The 20,870-nt window shown below is 43.5% G+C and overlaps 1 protein-coding gene across 2 annotated transcripts in view; it reads right to left on the reverse strand.

The window, feature by feature from the left end:
- Nucleotides 1–20,870, reverse strand: part of LOC109920188 (kelch domain-containing protein 8B) — a 95,043-nt gene that overhangs the window by 31,621 nt on the left and 42,552 nt on the right. Inside the window, exons 3-5 of one of the 2 annotated variants that reach the window (XM_048606772.1) lie at nucleotides 13,037–13,201; nucleotides 7,954–8,178; nucleotides 809–1,204 (exon numbers count right to left, since the gene is read on the reverse strand). In XM_048606772.1, the coding sequence (XP_048462729.1) occupies nucleotides 1,110–1,204; nucleotides 7,954–8,178; nucleotides 13,037–13,201 (485 nt within the window). In that variant the 3' untranslated portion in view covers nucleotides 809–1,109. Of the gene's footprint in view, nucleotides 1–808; nucleotides 1,205–7,953; nucleotides 8,179–13,036; nucleotides 13,202–20,870 lie in introns of those variants that run through there. The other variant, XM_048606771.1, reaches the window with a different exon arrangement.

The raw sequence follows: 20,870 nt of genomic DNA on the forward strand, positions 1-20,870 counted from the left end.
ATTTAGCTTGGCCTCCATCTCACTCCAGACCCACAGCAATGACTGCCTTCTCAAATGATCCAGCAAGCCACTCAGTCCAAGGACAATTAGAGATGGACAACAACTGCTGGTCTTGCCAGAAATGAACACATCCCATCAGAGAACAATGAAAAGAAGTTGCAGCTGAAAGATACATGAGTATCTGACAAGAGCATAAGACCAGGAGATAGCTATTCACACCTTTGAGCTTGTTCCACCAATTAGATCAGAGGTTCTCAAATCATAAGGAACCCTTTCATGTTCCAAAGACTTGTGGATCATATCAAACAGCATGTCCCTTTAAAGTTTTTGAGAAGATTTACAGCTTGGGTTGTGGATGAGGCTGAGCCGGAGGTGCATTAACCATGTTACCTAGCAGGGTGACAAAACGTCTGCAACCAAACACACCAGCTCAGTGAGCAAGTCTACAACTTTGGCATAACCCTTTAGCTGCTTACAATAGGCAAGTATTGACCATATACAATCAGTCTATACTTGTAAGAATCAAAACATAGTGTCCAATATTAGATGTGATTCATATTTTAACGAGCATTTGTTAAATAATCCTTAGTATGCTGAGAATTACGCTTGTAGTGATTGTGACGAGATCAGCCAGGTGAAACTCATAAAATATAACTTCCCTGTTAACCTGGTCCAATCAGGGAGCCCTGGCTGACATATATAAACAGGAGTATCAGAGGTTCTGCTCACTCTGAGAGCTGGCTTTGAGGAAGCCAGACCAGTGTCAAGGACAATGCATGTGTAAATAAAGGGTGACTTGGTGATGGATGCTGGCCTCTGTGGAGTTATTTCAACATTGTCAGCCAATTTAATATTGTTATTTGGGCCTGTAGTGTAGTGCACTTGTATGTATTAGAAGTTATATATATATGGGCTCTGTTCTTTACAGACAAACAGAACACATACACACATTGTGCTTGTTCCAACATAGGTGATGGCCAATCCTTGGTTCATTCCTCAGAGCAATGCCTTGATCAATACGAATCAACCATTTGGTTTAAATTTTTTTGAAAATGTTGGCAGTTAATTGTCAGTAATATCTAACTGGTGCATTCTCCATAGCAATGCCTTTACCAATCAGAGGCCACCTGTAATCCACTCAGTGCTCTCTTCTCATGCAGTAAGAAATGATGTTCTCCTTTGAAGTGATATTCATGTGAATGACCTGTTGAGTGCAAGATAAAAAGCTTCAACAAGACATTTTTAGCAATTCCCAAGCTATGTGCGATCAATTGACCACTATATAATACTCGTAGTATATAACTGCATGTAAGAAAACAGGTATCCCCTTACAGATAGCAGAATGTTGTGCTGCTTCTCACTGCAGAGTCTAATGATTTTTGGTAGGAGCCCAGAAAAGACAGGATTGAGGAGAAGATGAGGGTGGGGGTAGAGGTGGGGAACAGGAGCACCGGAGAAACACAATGCAGGGAAAGCAAAAGTATGGGGAAAATGTAGCATGGACAAAGCAGGAACCTAGAAAAAAGCAGCAGGAGCACAGAGAGAGCAGGAGAACAGAGAACGGCAAACAGAGGGAAGCAGTAACATGGGGGCTGGGGGTAGGTGTGAATGGGACAGGAACACAGAGAAAGAGAAGAGCAGGGAAGTGAAGGAGCATTGTGGCTGTAGAACAAGCCACCAACCCTTGGTATTCATCCACATTGCCCACCAAATGGCTGGTCCTATATTGTAGACACCTTGAAGGTTTCTGTTGACTCACGGATCTCCACACACCTCAGACTGAGAACTACTGAAGTAGATAATAGCTGATCTGTACAAGATTGCTGAAAGAAAATAGATACCAGAATTTCTGTTTTATCTTGCACTGAAAATGCATTCCTAAAATTGCTTCCTGCTTACTAACTGGAGCAAAAACACAGAACTGCAGTATCAAATGATTTACATGAAGTGTCTGCTCAGTAAAGAAGCAAGGATTAAGTTTAATTCAGCTTATCTCCATATCATTAAAGCATTGAGGCTATATTGTAATGTCTCTTTGGTACTGTAATTGAAAAAACATCCCGTCACTCTTAGCCAAACTCCAGTTAGCTAATTAACTAGCACCAGACATTGTAAAAAAAAGCCTTGTTACTATGGAGAGATCTTACAGCAATATGAACTCCTTAATATTGTACACTGTGGCAAACTCTACAGTCCCCTTTAATCAACTATGCAATTCAATGCTGCAGAAGAATTTATAATCCTTACAGTGGAATTTTTCTGGTTTTGCTGAAGTAATTTGTGAACCATTCAAGTTGTTGCGAAGTTGGCGTGTGTAAAATTGTAAAATTATAAAATGGGAGAAAGCATTGTGTCGTCCCTTTAAAAGATGGTGTTTTTTTCGGTGCTTAGAGTTAAAATGCATGCCTGAACAGCAGCTTAAAGTTCAGGTGCATAGAGAGCACCCGAATGGAAACATTTTGTATCAAACAGCCAAGCAGCATTTTAACCAGGACAGCAAGTCTTTTCAAATTTAGCCAATCAATTTAAATCAAGCCCTTAGATACCAAAAACCTTATCAATTTTAAATCTGATGGTGTTGACAACCTAGAACCAATCTGATTGTAAAGAAATTAATAGGTCATCCAGGGTATTAAAAAAAAGGACATTTGGAAAATTGGCAGAGAGCCAACAGCCATCTGTAGCGAAAGCAAATCCACCATCTGAGAAATAAATTTGGCTCTCGCAAAATAAATCATTAAGTTCTCTTAAAATAAAAGCAGCATCAAAGGTACCACAGCATTGTTTTTAGCTCAGAGTCCTCACAGAGGAAATTATAGAGAAAACATCCATGACAGCAAGATCAGCGGAAGTAAGGCGGGAGAAGGCAGAGTGTTCCAGAAGACACAGTCTGTGCGAACTTGGAGAGATTAAGATTTAATTCGTGGTTGTCTTATTAATTGGATTTATGTAAGTGGGATTGTGTTTATTTGAACGGCATCCAGTAGAATTTTGTTCAGTTAGGGAATAGTTAGGAGTTACGGAGGAATTGTTCAGTTTGTTAGTAGTTCTGTTAATTTCTTCGCTGCTAGGGTTAAATAAATAAATTGTTGCTTGTTACTTATAAAGTGACTATCAAGAATTTTCTTTCATTTAACCCTCCCTTCTCCGTAACCATTTAACAGATGAGGCACGGTGAGTCTAGCTTCTCTGGATGTTTTGGGTTTAATTATTAGAAGGGGACCTCTACTCCTGCCATAACAGATTGGGGGCCTGTGTCTTGATTTTAATTATCAGAGGAGTTCGACATCCTCTTCCTAGCAAAGTTAACAGTCTTGTTACCAATGTCTGTGAAAAGTACTTTATTTCTTGCTTTAGTTATGATAGAAGATAAAAAAAATTGATCCCAATACAACAGACACAAAAATTGGAAGCGACAATGAAGGTATAGTTGGCCAAAAGTTTAGAAAATCCTGAAAATAATTTAATTCAACTGACAGGATCACAGTTTTTGTTGTCTTCAAGGATCCAGTAGCAATGGCACTCAGTATGGAGGCTTGGATGAGTCAGGTTGCTGGGATCAGTTAAGAATGGAGCTATCAGAATTAACTTGCTAGTAAATGCAATATTTTCTTACTATTTCTTCTTTTCCTTACATCTGTTGTATCCCCTTGCTTCAGTAAGCATGTCTCTTTAATTCCTCATCAGCAGTACAATGAAGAAATTGGGCAGTTGAGCACATAATGATGAAAGTCATTTCCAGGGCATGCCTGATAAAAGTGGTGCCTGCTGAAGTCTGATGAGGCCCTTTAAAACAGTAAGCTTAACCATATCATTACAGAAATTTTCATAATGATCTCCTAAGGCAGAACAATGTTTCTGGATGAAGTAATTTGTAAAGGATGAAAACAATTTACCATTATTCTTCCGTTGTTCTATTTGCAAGTATTTCCTCAATCTGTTATTTTCTCTTCCACTTTCTTTTCTAACATTATTTAATTTGTTGTGTGTCTCTGTTTTCAAATACTTTACTGTTATATTCGTCTCTAGTTTGTTTCTTTATAGAATTGCCTGCAAATATATGTGCTTCCATATGCAATAGCTAGAAAGGCTGTGTCCAAATACATTTTCCAGTGGGTGCTGCACTATACATCTGAAGAGAAGAATGTCTAAAGGATAGACTAATGAGAAGGATGTATTCAAAAAGGTACTCTATACTCAGATGGGTAAAAGCATTATAGCATTTGCTACATTTCAGAAAGAAATGTTGTCGGTTGAAGTTTTGTTTCATTATTTTTCTTTCATTGTTTTCTTCAATAAAATTGATTGATATCCTCAGAGGTCATAGAACTACAGTGCAATTATCCTGAAGATAATGAATAAGCTGAAAGCTTTTTGTGAAAGAGAAAATGGAAAGGGATTAGAAAAAGCTTTATAAATTGATAATATGAGCTCTTTATTTTTCTTTGAATGATTGAATACCCTTTAGTGCTCTGCAATTTGGTCAATGCAACTTTAATTAGATAGGAGGCTGCTAGAGAATGGAGGAAATGTTATTAGATATGACATTTGAGTTTATCCATATAATCTCCTCTCTACTCTTGAGTAGAGTGGATGAAACACAGCCTCTAACCCTGATTATTCTTAGAAACAGGAATGGTGAAGTGCATTACTGATAAAATAAGAAATGTTTCTGGGCTCTGGTGTCTTATCTGTTTTGTAGCAATGTGGACAGATGCTGTTTTTCTGTACTGTTTATACAAGGATAGAGAGGGAGATGGTGGGGAGGGGACAGTGGGTGGCTACAATTATCTCCAGTAAATAAAAAAGCCTTGACAGTCCAAATCTCTCGCCAGAAGAATTGATTAATTTTATAAGCGCAATTTGTGAAAATGCACTTTGCTTGTCAGTATCCACTTTTCAAAGAGGCCACTGAGGCGTAGCAGTGAGATCAGAAAAACACGATCCGCAAGAAAGACTTCAGATCAATCAGTGCCTTATGAGCATAATTCATTTGGAATTCCCAGTGGCAGACTGTCGCCAGCTGCCCAGCAGCATTGTGGTACCCACTAAATAGGTGAAGAGGCAACAAAGCGCAAAGCTATGGGCAGAGAATCTGAAAGAATGTTCAAATAAGGAATAAAAATGGTCCTTTCTCCGAACTAGTTCCCTTCCTTACCTCAGTGAGTCACAAAGGAGATAGTCTTATTCAGTCCTGCAGCCACATATGTGCCACTGTTCAATGCAATGTATGCCTCCATCTTGCCAAAAACACTACGATGGATTTGGGAGCAGCTGGAATTGTGGCAAACAATGAAATCTCTTTTCCTGATGTCTGTTTGCAAGGTGGTGAATGCAAGACTGACTCAGCTGCCACATGAAACTGTAACAACGAAAATGGGGAGAGGGAAAAGCGAAGTATCTGCATCCCAGATAAATTTCAACTTTTGTTAGTCCTATTGGCCACTATGATTGCCATTTTCAATGAAATTCAAAGTCAGAAAATCAAGTGCCAAAAGGTAGGGAAGGATGAGCCTAAAATAATCACAATCTTTAGAGAAGAAGCACAAGGAAAACTAATGACAAGTCCCCTAGACCCAGCAACATGCATTCTTGGGTCTTAAAAAAGTGGCTGCAGAGATAGTGGATTATTGTAATCTTTCAAAGTTCCTTAGATTTGGGAAAGGTCTCAGCAGGATGGAAAATGCAACTGTAAGACCCTACTGATAAAGGGAGCAAGACAGGAAGCAGGAATCTATAGACCAGTTAATCTAACATCTGTCATCAGGAAAATGTTAAAATTCATTATTAAGGAGGCTGTAGCAGGACATTCATAAATTATAATAAGATTAGGCAGAATGAACATGATTTCGAGAAAGGGAAATCATGTTTGACAAATTTGTTAGAGTTCTTTTAACAAGCAAGGTGGATAAAGGCAAGCCAATAGATGTAGTGTATTTGCATTTCTAAAAAGGCATCTGATAAGGTGCCATATAAAAGGTTGCAATACAAGATAAGAACTCATGGGGTGATATGTTAGCATAGATAGAGAATTAAATAATATAAAAGTTGAAGTTGTCATTGTCTTACCAGACCCTTAGGCTGCTCTCTCATTCGAGAGGGACAACTGATCATTTAGCCTGAGGGTCACCACACCTCAGGCAAGAGGAGGGGTTAAGAAAGGAGTTAACCTCAGCCAGTGCAGGAATTAAACCAATGTCTGCATCATAAACCAGCCAACTGAGCTAACCAAACCATAACATAACATAAAGAGTCAGGATAAATGGATAATTTTCACTTTGGCAAACTGTAACTGTTGGGGTGCCATAGAATCAGGTTTAGGATACTGTCTTGATTTTATTTAATGATGGAACAGGCTTGAGAGGTTGCATGAACTTGTTCTGCTCCTATTTCTTATGTTTTATTTCTTCTTTCCAATTTTATTATACTCACTTTTATGTGATAATCTAGTCGACATTAGTCCAGACCTGTTTTGAGTCGAGACTTAGAATCATATCCAAATCTCCACTGCCTGCACCCTAACTCACTCCAAATTCCATTCACCCAGCTTACTGACTTTTATTGTCTTCTGGTTAAGCAAGAGCTGCAATTTTAAAGTTCTCAGCTTTTTTTCAACTCTCTCCACTGCTCGTCCATCCCTTTCTCAGTTATCTTCTCCAGTCCTACAACCTTCGAAGATATCTGCTCTAAATTTGGCCATCTTCAATTTTAAGTCATCCATCATATCCTTATCTGCGAAGGATCAAAAGTTCCGGAAATCCCTCCCTAAATCTTTCCATTTTTCATCCTCCCTTAACACTTTCAAAATGCATCTTAATACCCACCTCTTTGACAAGCGTATGATTACCTGCCCTAATATTTGCGTACATGGTTCAGCGACAAATTTTGCTTTATAAAACTCCTGTCAAGCACCCTGTAGTGATGTTTCACTTTTAATGTTGTTATATAAATGTAAGCTGCTGTTGCATGAGCAATGTGTGTGGAAACCTTCAGGTTGATGAAATGTTAGGCAGCCTAGGTTGTGCTAAATTTTTAATGTTGCAATATATTTCACTTTGTTTGTTTTAATTTTTACAGAGAAGATTTGTGTATTCACTCAATCACTCGATATTCACATATCTGAAGCAAGATCAGAGAATTCACTAGTCAATGTGAGTTATGTCTCAGCTTGATGTGCTATGTTTTAGTGTTGGTAGCATCTATGGCTTTTAATGATGATACTAATATTCCTAATAACAATAATAAACAGCATAATCGAATGCTTGAACTTTTTTCAATCAGCCCGGCACTAATAGATATTTCAGTGTTCAGAAGGAGGAATTTTGGGAAGCAGGCAAATAATTTTGTTTGCAACCCAAGAAACTAAGGCAGATTTGTTCCAATGAAGGTGTCTTGAATAGCTAAAATCTCTGGTTGCTCATTACTGAAATCGCCTTTGTCAATTTCCAACCCCTTATGAGCAATTGATTAACTATCAACGTCAAAACAATTCATCATAAAGCACAGTTAGCAGCAAAGATATAGAAAGTTATTTTAAGCCTCTGCTTTAATGTTTCACTAATTCCCGCTCATCTGCAACACTTTGTTTTGCATACAACGGGAGTAAGCAGGATTTTTTAATCCCTCTGCCACTTCCTTGCTTGAGAGCACCAGCACATTAAGCCACAACTTCAGCTATATAACTCTGAAGAGATACAGAGATACACTGTGGAGGAAGGGCCAATGGTTCACCGGAAACAGGAAGGTAAAAGTGACCAAACGATGCAAGCCCAGAATGCTTCTCCTGCTGCCCAGTTGAATGAAACATTGGAAGGGATTGCATTCCATTTAATTGAAACTCTTTCCTTTCAATGGCAATGCTGAGTGGAGCCCATGTAGGCTAAAAATAAAATGTAGTGAGAAAAGAAATACTGAAAGCCATCAAGTAAAATAAAAACAACATGCTTAACTTACCTTGTTCTATGTCAAACACTTCGACAGTATTGACAAAATGTGGCCTGGAGTAGAAGTTGTGAGGCCCAGGCTGCTGAAGACCTCCAAGGCTATAAAAGCATTTCTCAGTCATAGCGCAATTAGCAAATGCACGGCGGGTAGGAATGCTGGGATATTTGGTCCAGCTCTTTGTTTCCAAGTCTAAGGCTTCAAAAGCGGTCACGGGTAGTTTGCCCTGTCTTCCTCCTAAGATGAAACAAAGGGTTTGGATCACTGTACTTCATCAGTACATGCATCATTTTCTAAATAGGACTGCACAATTTTACTGCAGGCCACATTCACTGAAATATTTTATTTTGCTGTTGACTAAATATTGTTGACTAATGCTTATGTAAACCCAAGAGAGCTATAGCTTTTCAAGCAAATAATGTAATGTAGGACATTAGTAGTCCATTGTCAAGGTACCTGTGGGGAAGAAAGTGTAGAAATTGGCAAGCCATATTGATGCTGTACAGAAATTTGGTTAGGTCATATTTGGAATATCGTGCACAGTCTGGTTGCCACCTACCAGAAGGATGTGGAGGCTTTGGACGCTTTGGAGAGGGTACAGAAAAGGTTTACCAGGATAGTGCCTGGTTTGGACAGTATTAGCTATGAGGAGAGATTAGACAAACTTGGTTTGTTTTTGTTTGAATGCTAAGGGGCGATCTAATAGAAGTTTATGAGAGGCATAGACAGAATGGATAGTCAGAATGTTTTTCCCAGGGTAGAAATATCATTTATTAGTGAAGATGGGTTTTGGGTAAAAGGGGGAAAGCTTAAAGAGATGTGAAAAGCAGGTTTTTTACACAGAGGGTGTGTAAAAATTTCTGAAGAAGGGTCTTGACCCGAAACGTCAGCTTTCCTGCTCCTCTGATGCTGCTTGGCCTGCTGTGTTCATCCAGCTCTACACCTTGTTATCTCAGATTCTCCAGCATCGGCAGTTCCTACTATCTCTTGACAGATACATGAATAGGCAGGGAATAGAGGGATACAGATCATGTAGAGGCAAAACAGGTTTAGTTTAGAAAGGTGTCAAGTGTCAGCAGGAGTTTGACAGGCCTTAGTGTCTGTTCCTGGGCTGTATTGTTCTTTGTCCTTTCAAAATAAGTCTGTTCGTTCCTAGCTGTACACATAAGGGTTGCAATATGTGTTTGTGTGTGGGGTGGAGATGGGGAGCAAAAATGGCCGGAGACTGGGCCTCAGGCTTCAGTTAACTGTTCTGGCGAATATCCATTAAAGGCTGCCCTCTCTTTTAGATGTATAAATTTGAGCCAGCCTCCCTCCCATTTGGATTCACAAAACAAAGAAAACTTACTAAACTCATTCGATGTTGCCCACAGCTGTGCAACATATCCTGTATGACCAACATAAGTATACATTGGGTGTGACGGTAGTTGTGAGTGAACGTAAGGCATTATTTTTCCATAATGCATGTTACACTACAGATCAGCTTTAGTTCCAGCCAGATATTAATATGTCTGAATGACGGCTGATTGCAGGCATATTTCAGAAGTATGGCAGCAGAATTCCCTTGGCTTTCCATCACATTCCTTTGAGCTTTTCACTTGACATTTTAAACCTTAATAATATGATCATTTTCATTTAAAAAAGAATTCATAGAATTCCTACAGTGTGGAAACAGGCCCTTTGGCTCAGCAAGTCCACACTGAACCTCAGAGCATCCCACACAGACTCATCCCCCTGTAACCACCTAATCTACACATCCCTGAACACTTAGGGCAATTTAGCATAGCCAATTCACCCAACCTGCACATCTTTGGACTGTGGGAGGAAACTGGAGCACCCAGAGGAAACCCACTCAGACACAGGGAGAATGTGCAAACTCCACACAGACAGTTACCCAAGGGTGGAACTGAACCCAGGTCCCTGGGGCTGTGAGGCAGCAGTGCTAACCACTGAGCCACCGTGTCGCCCCCTCTTGGATTATACAATATCCCCAACAGAAGAATTTTACACTCGAGAAGAGTGGCTCAGAAAATGACCAGGTCCCAGGTGAGGTCCCAAAATTATTTATGGTTTCTTCTTATTCTTGAATAGGGCAGAGTCTCCTGTTCAATGGACTCTGGAATGCAGAAGATGGGACCAGCTCCTTCTTAAGATGGGTATTCCCACTTCCCTGGGCCTTAAAGAGCCCAGTGGTAGACTGGTCCATGCAGCAAGGTGAAGTGTACTGAATAACAGAAAGGAGAAATAGATCTCACTCAGAAGGGAGCTCCATTAAGGAAAGCACCTTGAGCTAGTGAAGCTAAGTAATCTTTTATAGAAATTTATAAGTATGTCCCATTACACAACAACCATTAGTATTAATATATGGGGCTTCTCATGTGGGAAGGTCTGTGTAATTCCCTCCAGAGCTGATAGACAACAAGTCTCTACTTATTTCTTACCAATTAAGTATCTTCTCACTAGCCATGAACTGCAGTGGAGGCAGTATGAAGGATGAGGTAGACAAGCTCCTAATGTAACAGAGATAGTAGGAACTGCAGATGCTGGAGAATCTGAGATAACAAGGTGTAGAGCTGGATGAACACAGCAGGCCAAGCAGCATCAGAAGAGCAGGAAGGCTGACGTTTCGGGCCTAGACCCTTCTTCAGAAATGGGGGAGGGTAAGGGTATTCTGAAATAAATAGGGAGAGAGGGGGAGGCGGATAGAAGATGGATTAAGGGTAAGGTTGGTGGAGAGGAGACAGACAGGTCAAAGAGGCGGGGGTGGAGCTAGTAAAGGTGAGTGTATGTGGGGAGTTAGGGAGGGGATAGGTCAGTCCAGGGAGGACGGACAGGTCAAGGGGGCGGGATGAGGCTAGTAAGTAGGAGATGGGGGTGGGGCTTGAGGTGGGAGGAGGGGATAAGTGGGAGGAAGGACAGGTTAGGGAGGCGGGGACAAGCTGGGCTGGTTTTGGGATGTGGTTGGGGGAGGGGAGATTTTGAAGCTTGTGAAGTCCACATTGATACCATTGGGCTGCAGGGTTCCCAAGCAAAATATGAGATGCTGTTCCTGCAACCTTCAGGTGGCATCGTTGTGGCACTGCAGGAGGCCCAGGATGGACATGTCGTCTGAGGAATGGGAGGGGGAGTTGAAACGGTTCGCGACTGGGAGATGCAGCTGTTTGTTGCGAACCGAGCGTAGGTGTTCCGCAAAGCGGTCCCCAAGCCTCCGCTTGGTTTCCCCGATGTAGAGGAGGCCACATCTGGAACAGCAGATACTTCATCCCTCACACCCACTCCTCGCAATAACAACCAAAACAGAATCCCCCTCGTCCTCACATACCACCTCACCAACCTCTGGATCCAACGCATCATCCTCCAACACTTGCGCCATCTGCAATCCGACCCCACCACCAAAGACATTTTTCCCTCCCCACCCTTATCTGCTTTCCGGAGGGACCACTCTCTCCGTGACTCCCTTGTCCACTCCACACTCCCCTCCAGCCCCACCACACCCGGCACTTTTCCCTGTAACCGCAGGAAGTGCTAAACCTGCCCCTACACCTCCCCCCTCACCCACACCCCAGGCCCCAAGAAGACGTTCCACATCAAGCAGATGTTCACCTGCACATCTGCTAATGTGGTATACTGTATCCGCTGTTCCAGATGTGGCCTCCTCTACATCGGGGAAACTAAGCAGAGGCTTGGGGGCCGCTTTGCGGAACACCTACGCTTGGTTCACAACAAATAACTGCACCTCCCAGTCGCGAACCATTTCAACTCCCCCTCCCACTCCTTAGACGACATGTCCATCCTGGGCCTCCTGCAATGCCACAACGATGCCACCCGAAGGTTGCAGGAACAGCACCTCACATTTCGCTTGGGAACCCTGCAGCCCAATGGTATCAATGTGGACTTCACAAGCTTCAAAATGTCCCCTCCCCCAACCGCATACCAAAACCAGCCCAGCTTGTCCCCGCCTCTCTAAACTGCCCTTCCTCCCACCTATCCCCTCCTCCCTCCTCAAGCCCCATCCCCATCTCCTACCTACTAGCCTCATCCTGCCCCCTTGACCTGTCCATCCTTCCTGTGCTGACTTATCCCCTCCCTAACTCACCACCTACACTCACCTTTACTGGCTCCACCCCCGCCTCTTTGATCTGTCTGTCTCCTCTCCACCTATCCTCTCCTTTATCCATCTTCTATCTGCCTCCCCCTCTCTCCCGATTTATTTCAGAATACACTTCCCCTCCCCCATTTCTGAAGAAGGGTCTAGGCCCGAAACATCAGCCTTCCTGCTCCTCTGATGCTGCTTGGCCTGCTGCGTTCATCCAGCTCTGCACCTTGTTATCTCCTAATGTAACAGCCAGGATTGCAACCTATGCGTTTCTGGAAAGTGCGAAAGAGACTGATACCTCTTCATTCCTGCATCAATATAGCCTACATTTTGATTCCTTAAATTTAGTATTGGATTCCTTATTGAAAAGGGCCGGCCAAAAGGATTACTGTGTTCGGCATCCTTGAGTGTTTGAATTCAAACTAACGATGGGATATACCTCAATCTGAATATGAGATGTGCAGAATCTGCCTGGAGTTAGAGGGATCTTGGAAATCTATGGCTTGTTCTTAGCTGCTCACTCAGTAGAAATCCGTCCCACCTCCAAACCACTTCCCAAAAGTGAAATCAAGGCAGTAGCAGTGATCCACTTGTAGAAAGGGTGAGAAAAAGAGCATGTGACACTAGTGGTCAGACCTGCTCATTCTCTTCAGTACATTCAAGACTATGTTGCGATGATTAGGATTCTTGAACCAAGAAAATCAAAAGATATGGGAGTAGGACAATGAAGATGAAATTGAAATGGAAGATTATTTATCATTTTATTCAAAGACAGAGCAGGTTCAGTGCACTGAAAAGCCTCCTCCTAATGGTATTTCTTCTGTTCTCTCAGACCAGAATTACTTCCAGCTCGTATAGAGAACTTCAATGTCTTCTCCAGCAAGTATGTCAAATAAGCAATTATATTGTGAAAATAAAGCTAAAATACTAATGTGTTTGTACAGAATAAAGTAACAGCAACAAGATATTATATGCAGCCTTCCAGAAGTGGTCATTTACCTAGAACATAGATTTTATTGCCCTTGATGAAAGAAGAGGCTGCATACTGTGGTGTTGGCATCGGTGGTAGGGGTTGCCAATGATCCCTGGTTGGTTCATATACACGTACCAGAGCTTGTGGAGCTGCATCAGAACCCATGCCTCCCAAAGCGTACACTCTGCCATCTAAAACATAATTCACATAATCAGATTAGAAGCGTAACAAGGCTTTAACAAGTGAAACCAATAACGTTATAATTTAATATAATGGCTTACATATCCCATTACACGTTAGACCCAGTAAGTTTTGGATCGGCACTGTTATTGTTAAATCCCACCGTACCAGATGCTTTTATGTTTTCAACAATCTGTTGACAAGTCTGAATACAGAAATAATATTCAATAAATCTGGTTTCAGCATATTGATTTATTGTAGTTCAAGTTTTTGTCTGAGACTTGTTTGTATCGACTCTTGTCTCGTGCAGATTTCACATATTTAGTGTGAGTTTCTATGATACAGGATTAGTGAATTTTTATGACCAAACGTCAGTGGGAATTCTTCTCCGCGGCTCATGGCACAGCAGCAAATGCTCAGGCAACATCCTTACAGCCTTAAATGGCTTTCTGTGTCAGTGCATTTGGATTGAATATTACAACCGTGGCATCAAATCTGATTCAGAGAATTCATAGCATTTCACACTTACACAATTGCTTAATTTGACTAATGCCAAAATTAAACCAAAATTTGCACTGTGTTCCATGTTGATCTATCAGTAGCAACTCACATTTCCTCAGAATCTGACTAGTACATGCCAGAATGTGAAAATCAGTGTGAAACAAGCAGAAATCTGGTATTTGATAAAGGCCTGGGGAAAATGTGGATTCTATGCCATTTTTCTTCTTTAAGTTCCTCTTTATTAATACCATAAAAATTAATATTTGATGTCATCAATCGATGGTCTTTATGCGCATTCAGGTATAATGCAATTGTGGAACTTTTCTAGGGATGCAATCTTATAGGGTCTGAATGACATGGGCAATGGTAAGATTTGTGACAGAATTGTGATAAGTCCAGCAAAGCCCACCTTGAAGGTAGAAGCAATTCGCTACATCTTTTATGCAAATGCTGGGTGTCAAGGTGAGATTCTTGCTCATCAGCAGCAAATTAACTATTAAGGGCCAATTAATGCTTTATGATTAATTGATTGCATATCTCACCTCAATAATATTGAGTTTCCAAAGTTCCCAAAGCCAACGAGCAAACTAGATGCTGGGAATTCTCAACATGGACTTCGGAGCAGACTCCAAATTGTTGCTGCCTGCAAAGAGCCTCCATGTTGCTCACGATAAAACTGTATCTTAGGGCAGAATCCAGGGGCTCCAGCCACATGCAGCACCCTCCATCTGCAAACACCAACATCTGATATTTGCCAAACATGCAGGATCCCTGTGGTACCTCTCCGATTCACATGCAGAACGCTTAAGAATCAAAGAGGTGCATGGCAGGGAGCAGCAGCAACTATCAATAAAAAGCTGCTGCAAGGGCAGTTTGCATGCAGGGACAGGCACCCAGCACATGGATTGGACCAGGTTGCACCTTAAGGCTATGTGTATGCTGTCTTGCCACTGGCTCACCTAATGCCTACCTGCACGCTCACACAATCCATGCCTTTCCTTGTTTTGTTGTCTCATGCCTGTTAACGCATTGGTGCTTCAGCCAGAACCTAAAGGCTATCAGCACTGCCATATTGACATGTTCTTTGTGCAGAGACATAGACAAGCTGCTCGTCATGCTTTTCAGCAGGGGATCTGGTCAGAGACGGGGAGGGAAGATTGTTTTGCTGCACGCTACACCGAGACATCAATCCAACACTGACATCATATGCCAGATGTCTTATGTACAAAAATACTGCCCGCTAATTCAACTAACTGGCCACATCAGAAAGTGTAAGGTGGGGGGAGTTCTAGTTCTCAGTCTGGGGGTGTGGGCAATAGTCATACATGTAAACCAACACTCAGCTGTAAGAGGAATCACTTATTGTCACTCAGGGGGAGTCGAAGGCAGTGATCTTGGGTCAGTCAGTCATGACTAGAGACCTCTCGTCAAAGTCAGTTAGAGAATACAGTCCTTGGATTCTGTGTGTTGATCTTTGAGGAGTGTGCTGGGCGTTGCGGGTGTTGGGGGGAGGTGGATTTTTCCACTATTGTCCAGACAGGGGTTGCTAAATGTTCCTGGCATGCTGAGCTCTGCACAATTGAAGTGATGTGCTGGCTACTGAGGAACTGAGGGAATGGGAGCAGTCTTCTAATTAGTCTTCTAACAGTCTTCTAAATACTAGTGAAGAGGATGAGGATGCCTAGATGTTAAACTCTTTTTCCACCACCTCTGGCTGTGCACCTATTTCTTTGACCGGGAGTCTAACCCGCCCTCTAATGACCCCTTCTTCCGCCTCCACCAAACCTCACCCCCTGGACACTACCCCACGGCCTACAACCCTCCCTCAACCTCTTAATCTCCAACTGCCGTCACGACATCGATCACCTCAATCTCTCCACCCCTCTCACTCACTCCATCCTCTCCCCAATGGAACACACAGCCCTCCATTCCCTCTGCTCCAACCCCAACCCCACCATCAAACTCGCAGATAAGGGGGTGCAGTAGTGGTATGGCGTACTGACCTCTACATCGCTAAGACCAGGCGCCAACTCTCTGGAGCCTCCTCCTAATGTCCCCTTGATTACGACCCCACCCCTGACCACCAAAACATCATTTCCCAGATCATCAATAACCTCATCACCTCAGGTGACCTCCCACCCACAGCCTCCAACCTCATCATTCCTCAATCCCGCACCGCCCGCTTCTATCTCCTTCCCAAAATCCACAAACCCGACTGCTCCGGTCAACTCATTGTCTCTGCCTTCTCCTGCCCCACTGAACTCATCTCCGCCTACCTTGACTCCATTCTTTCCCCCCAGTCCAGGAACTCCCTACCTACATTTGGGACACTATCCATGCTCTCCACCTCCTCCAAGACTTTCATTTCCCCGGCCCTCAACACCTCACCTTCACCATTGACATCCAGTCTCTCTACACCAGTATCCCCCATGAAGATGACCTAAAAGCCCTGCGCTTCTTCCTCTCCCTACAGGTCCAACCAGTCCCCCTCCACCAACATCCTCATCCACCTAACGGAGCTTGTCCTTACCTTGAACGACTTCTCCTTTAACTCCTCCCACTTCCTACAGACGAAAGGGTGACTATGGACACCCTTATGGGTCCGTGCTATTCCTGCCTCTTCATAGGACATGTGGAACAGTCCCTCTTCTGCAGTTACACTGGCACCATCACTCACCTCTTCCTCCACTACATCGATGACTGACTGTATCAGCGCCGCCTCGTGCTCCCATGAGGAGCTTGAACAGTTCATCAACTTTACTAACACCTTTCACCCCAACCTCAAATTCAGCTGGACCATCTCCGATACCTCCCTCCCCTTCCTGGACCTCTCCGTCTCCATTTCTGGTAAGCATCTCAGCATCAAAATCTATTTTAAACCCATCAACTCCCATAGTTACCTTGACTACACTGCCTTCCACCAACCCTCCCGCAAGAATGCAATCCCTTACTCCCAATTCCTCCACCTCTGCCGCATCTGCGCCCAAGATGGAGCATTCCACTCCTGGATATCCCAAATGTCCTCCTACTTCAAGGACCGTAACATTCCCTCCTCCAGTGCTTCATAAAGCCCTCAACCGGATCTCTTGCACTTCCCGCACTTCTGCCCTCAAACCCCCTCCCCCCAGCAAAAATAAGGACAGAGTCCCACTGGTCCTCAGATACCACCCCACCAACCTCCGCATCCAGTGCATCATCCTCCACCACTTTCTCCACCGGCAATCCCTCCCCAACCCTATCTGCTTTTCATAGGGACAGCTCACTCTGTGACTTCTTTGTCCGCTCCACACTCCCCGCCAACTCCAACACAACTGACACCTTTCCTTGCTACCACAGGAGGTGTTACACCTGCCCCTACACTTCCTCTCTCACCTCCATCCATGGCCCCAAATAGTCTTTCCAAATCCGACAGGGGTTCACCTGTACATACTCCAACCTGGCCTACTGTATCTGTTTCTCCCGATGTGGTCTCCTCTACACCAGTGAGACCAAACGCAGACTCAGTGACCGATTCACAGAGCACCCGCGCTCTGTAGACTATAATCAACAGCATCTTCTGGTTGCCAACTATTTTAACTCCCCCTCCCACTCCCTGGGTGACATGCCCATCCTGGGCCTCCTCCAGTGTCACATTGATATCACACATAAACTGGAGGAACAACATCTCATATTCCGCCTTGGGAGCTTACAGCCCAATGGTCTCAGCATAGAATCCACCAGTTTCAACATCTCCCCACCCCCGGCCTCATCCCAAGTCCAACCCTGCCTCTCATCGTTGCCTCCTTGACCTGACACAACCTGTCCATCTTCTTTCTCACCTATCCACCCCACCATTCCCATGACCTATCTCCACAACCCCTACCTGCATCCACCTATTACCATCCCAACTACATTCCCCAACTCCCCCCCCCCCCCCCCCTCTTTTTTTTTTAGCTCCCTCCCCCCCCCCCCCCGAGTCATGATGAAGGGTGTAAACCTGAAACATCGACTTTCCTGCTCCTCTGATGCTGCCTGACCTGCTGTGTTCCTCCAGCTCCACACTGTATTGACTCTGACTCCAGCACCTGAAGCTCTTGCTATCTCCGAGGATGAAGACACTTCCCTTGTGCATGACCATGTTCATCTGCATTGGGTTATACAAAGCAGACAGGAGCTGATTGACATCCCATTCCATTAGATGAGAGCAGGATACAGCAGAAAATCATGGAATGTTAAACTGTCAATGGCCACCATTTGGCTGGCATTGTGAGGAAAAACTGCAGCCTCTATTCATTCTGTTTGTGTTCACTTTTGCTAGCTGTAAATAAAAACTCATGTTTGGAATTGTCAGATTGCTTGTCTATTTGTGATGTTTCCCTCCTGAACTATTACAAAATGTGGGTGTATAGTGGGCACTGAGAACACAGTAGCAGTAACTTAGAGAGTGTGGTGAGATAGATGCAGCTAAGGACAGGTCACGTGTATGGCCTGGTGGCTAAACAGTGATTACGGTGAGAGAATGGAGGTTGTATGTATGAGGGAGTGTCAGCTATGTTGGTTATGTATTATGAGCAGCATTGCTATTGCACCATTATGTTGCCAGTGAGGGTCAACGTGCATGGGCAATGCTTGTCTGAATGCAGAGCAGCATTGTAGAGATGGCACGAGTGCCAGGGATGCCAGTCTGTTGGCAGATATCTGCTGAGTGGCGGGTTGTTCAGGGAAAGGCCAGCAGCAAAATGGGACTAGAATTTGCCAAAAGGAATGGTGTGTGGTAGGTAGGCAACCAGGTGAGTTTGGGAAGACGTGGCGAGAAGTCATGTTAAACCTCATTGCAAAAACCTCTCCAAAAAGCTCAGTGAAACTTAGCCAAGAAAACGCAAAGTTCGGCCCAATGTTACAAAGGCTGGTGCAGTTCTTTTCAAAGAAAAATCAAAAATAAAGAAAATACAGAGCAGGTTAAACTAAAACATCATCGAGACTGGGGAGACAGTGGTGTAGTGGTATTGTCACTGAACCTGCAATCCTCACACTTGTCCTTGGGACATGGGTTTAAACCCCACTGCAGCAGCTGCTGAAATTCAGTTAATAAATCTATAGCCGGTCTCACTGATACTGACCAGGATAACTATTATTGATTATGATAAAACTCACTTGGGGTTCTTCAATGCCCTTTTAGGGAAGGAAATCTGCCATCCCTACCTGGTCTGGCCAATCTTTGACTCCAGACTAGGCTTTTCAGCAACACCTACATCCCATAGAAACATGTAAAATAGAGATTGGTTCATATGGATAGCCACCAAAAACAGAATTCTGAGCCGTAATGCACTCTGATGCAGGCAAACTTTGTGTTGCCTGTTCCTTTCCATGACTGCAGTGTACAACTAGTGTAGGGAAGTAAAATCATGTGAGGTTAACATGAATGCACGAATAAAACTATTTAAAATCAGCTTGCTCCTTTAATAACTGGTGCATGTTGATTGCAGGAGCTATTTTTTTCTGCCCTTATTCTTTCATTGAACGTAGTGTTACTGGCAAAACCAGCATTTGTTGCCCCTCCCTAATTATTTTATTCATTCACTGAATGAGGCATCACTGGATAGGCCAGCATTTATTGTCCATCCCTAATTGCCCAGAGGGGACAGTTAACAGTCAACCACATTGCTGTGGGTCTGGAGTCACATACCGACCAGACCAGGTAAGGATGGCAGTTTCCTTCCCTAAAGGACATTAGTGAACCAGATGGGTTTTTCCTGACAATCAACAATGGATTCATGGTCATCATTAGATTCTTAATTCCAGATATTTAGTAAATTTAAATCCCACCATCTGCCATGGCGGGATTCGAACCCAGGTCCCCAGAATATTATCTAGGTCTCTGGAATTAATAGTCCAGCGATAATACCACTAGGCCATCGCCTCCCTGGGTATCAAACCTGGGTCCCCAGAACAATAGACCAAGCAGCATCAGAGGAGCAGGAAGGCTGACGTTTCGGGCCTAGAGGGTCCAGGCCCAAAACGTCAGCCATCCTGCTCCTCTGATGCTGCTTGGCCTGCTGTGTTCATCCAGCTCTGCACCTTGTTATCTCAGATTCTCCAGCATTTGCAGTTCTGCTATCTCTCCCCAGAACAATACCTGGGTTTCTCGATTAATAATCCAGTGATAATACCACTAGGGCATCAGCTCCCCTGAACAGAGGGGTTTGCCCTTGAACAGAGTGATTTGCTTGGCTTGGCTATTTCAGAGGGCATTAAGGGCAATCACATTACTGTTATTCTGGAGTCACAACTCAGCCAGACCAGGTGAGGATGCCAAATTTCTCTCCTGTAAGGACTATGAATTTTTAATTTTTGTCTTTTTAAAAACTGTGGACTAAAATGAGGAAAAACTGTTTTAAACCAATGTCTGAAAGGATGGTCTAATGGTTTGAAAGCAAGTAACCTGACATTCACGTCAAACATCATGTAATTAACTGTTTGAACAAGCAGTAATTAAACTCTGTATTGCAGACAATTTGGAGCAAAGGCAACAAGTTGATTGGTCTTTGGGCTATTAATCAGTTATCAGTGACACGTAACTTTTTGCCTGCCAACAATTGTGTGATTGGTTCTTGGGTAACTGAATAGCTTGCAACTGGGAACAAGTTACAAAGAGAGAGAAATGTTCAGTTGTTTCGCAGCTCAGGAGCGGTCTCTCTGTTCTCTGCAGTCAAAAATAACTTTAACCCTAAAGAAAACTAATCTATTTTCCCACAACAATTGTATATGCTGGACTTTTAACTGATAAGTCAGTGACTTGTTATAAGTGAATCAGCCTCTTACCAAACAGTGGAAGCATCCATAGAAAGATGACTGAAGCAAGCTGCTGGTCAGCAACCTAAGAACAAATATGATTGAGACAACAAGGTGTAGAGTTGGATGAACACTGCAGGCCAGGCAGCATCAGAGGAGCAGGAAGGCTGACGTTTCGCGTCTCAACCCTTCTTCAGAAATGGGGGAGGGGAAGCGGGCTCTGAAATAAATAGAGAGAGGGGAAGGCGATGATAGGAGGTGGATAGAGGAGCAGCTAGGTGGAGAGAAGACGGACAGGTCAAGGAGGCGGGGATGAAGCCAATACAGGTGGGTGTAGGTAGGGAGTTGGGATGGGGGTTGGTCAGTGAGGAGGGAGGGAGGGGTGGATAGGTGGGAGGGAAGACAGAC

This window comes from Rhincodon typus, chromosome 16 (genome assembly GCF_021869965.1).
Source record: "Rhincodon typus isolate 14 chromosome 16, sRhiTyp1.1, whole genome shotgun sequence".
NCBI lineage: Eukaryota > Metazoa > Chordata > Chondrichthyes > Orectolobiformes > Rhincodontidae > Rhincodon > Rhincodon typus.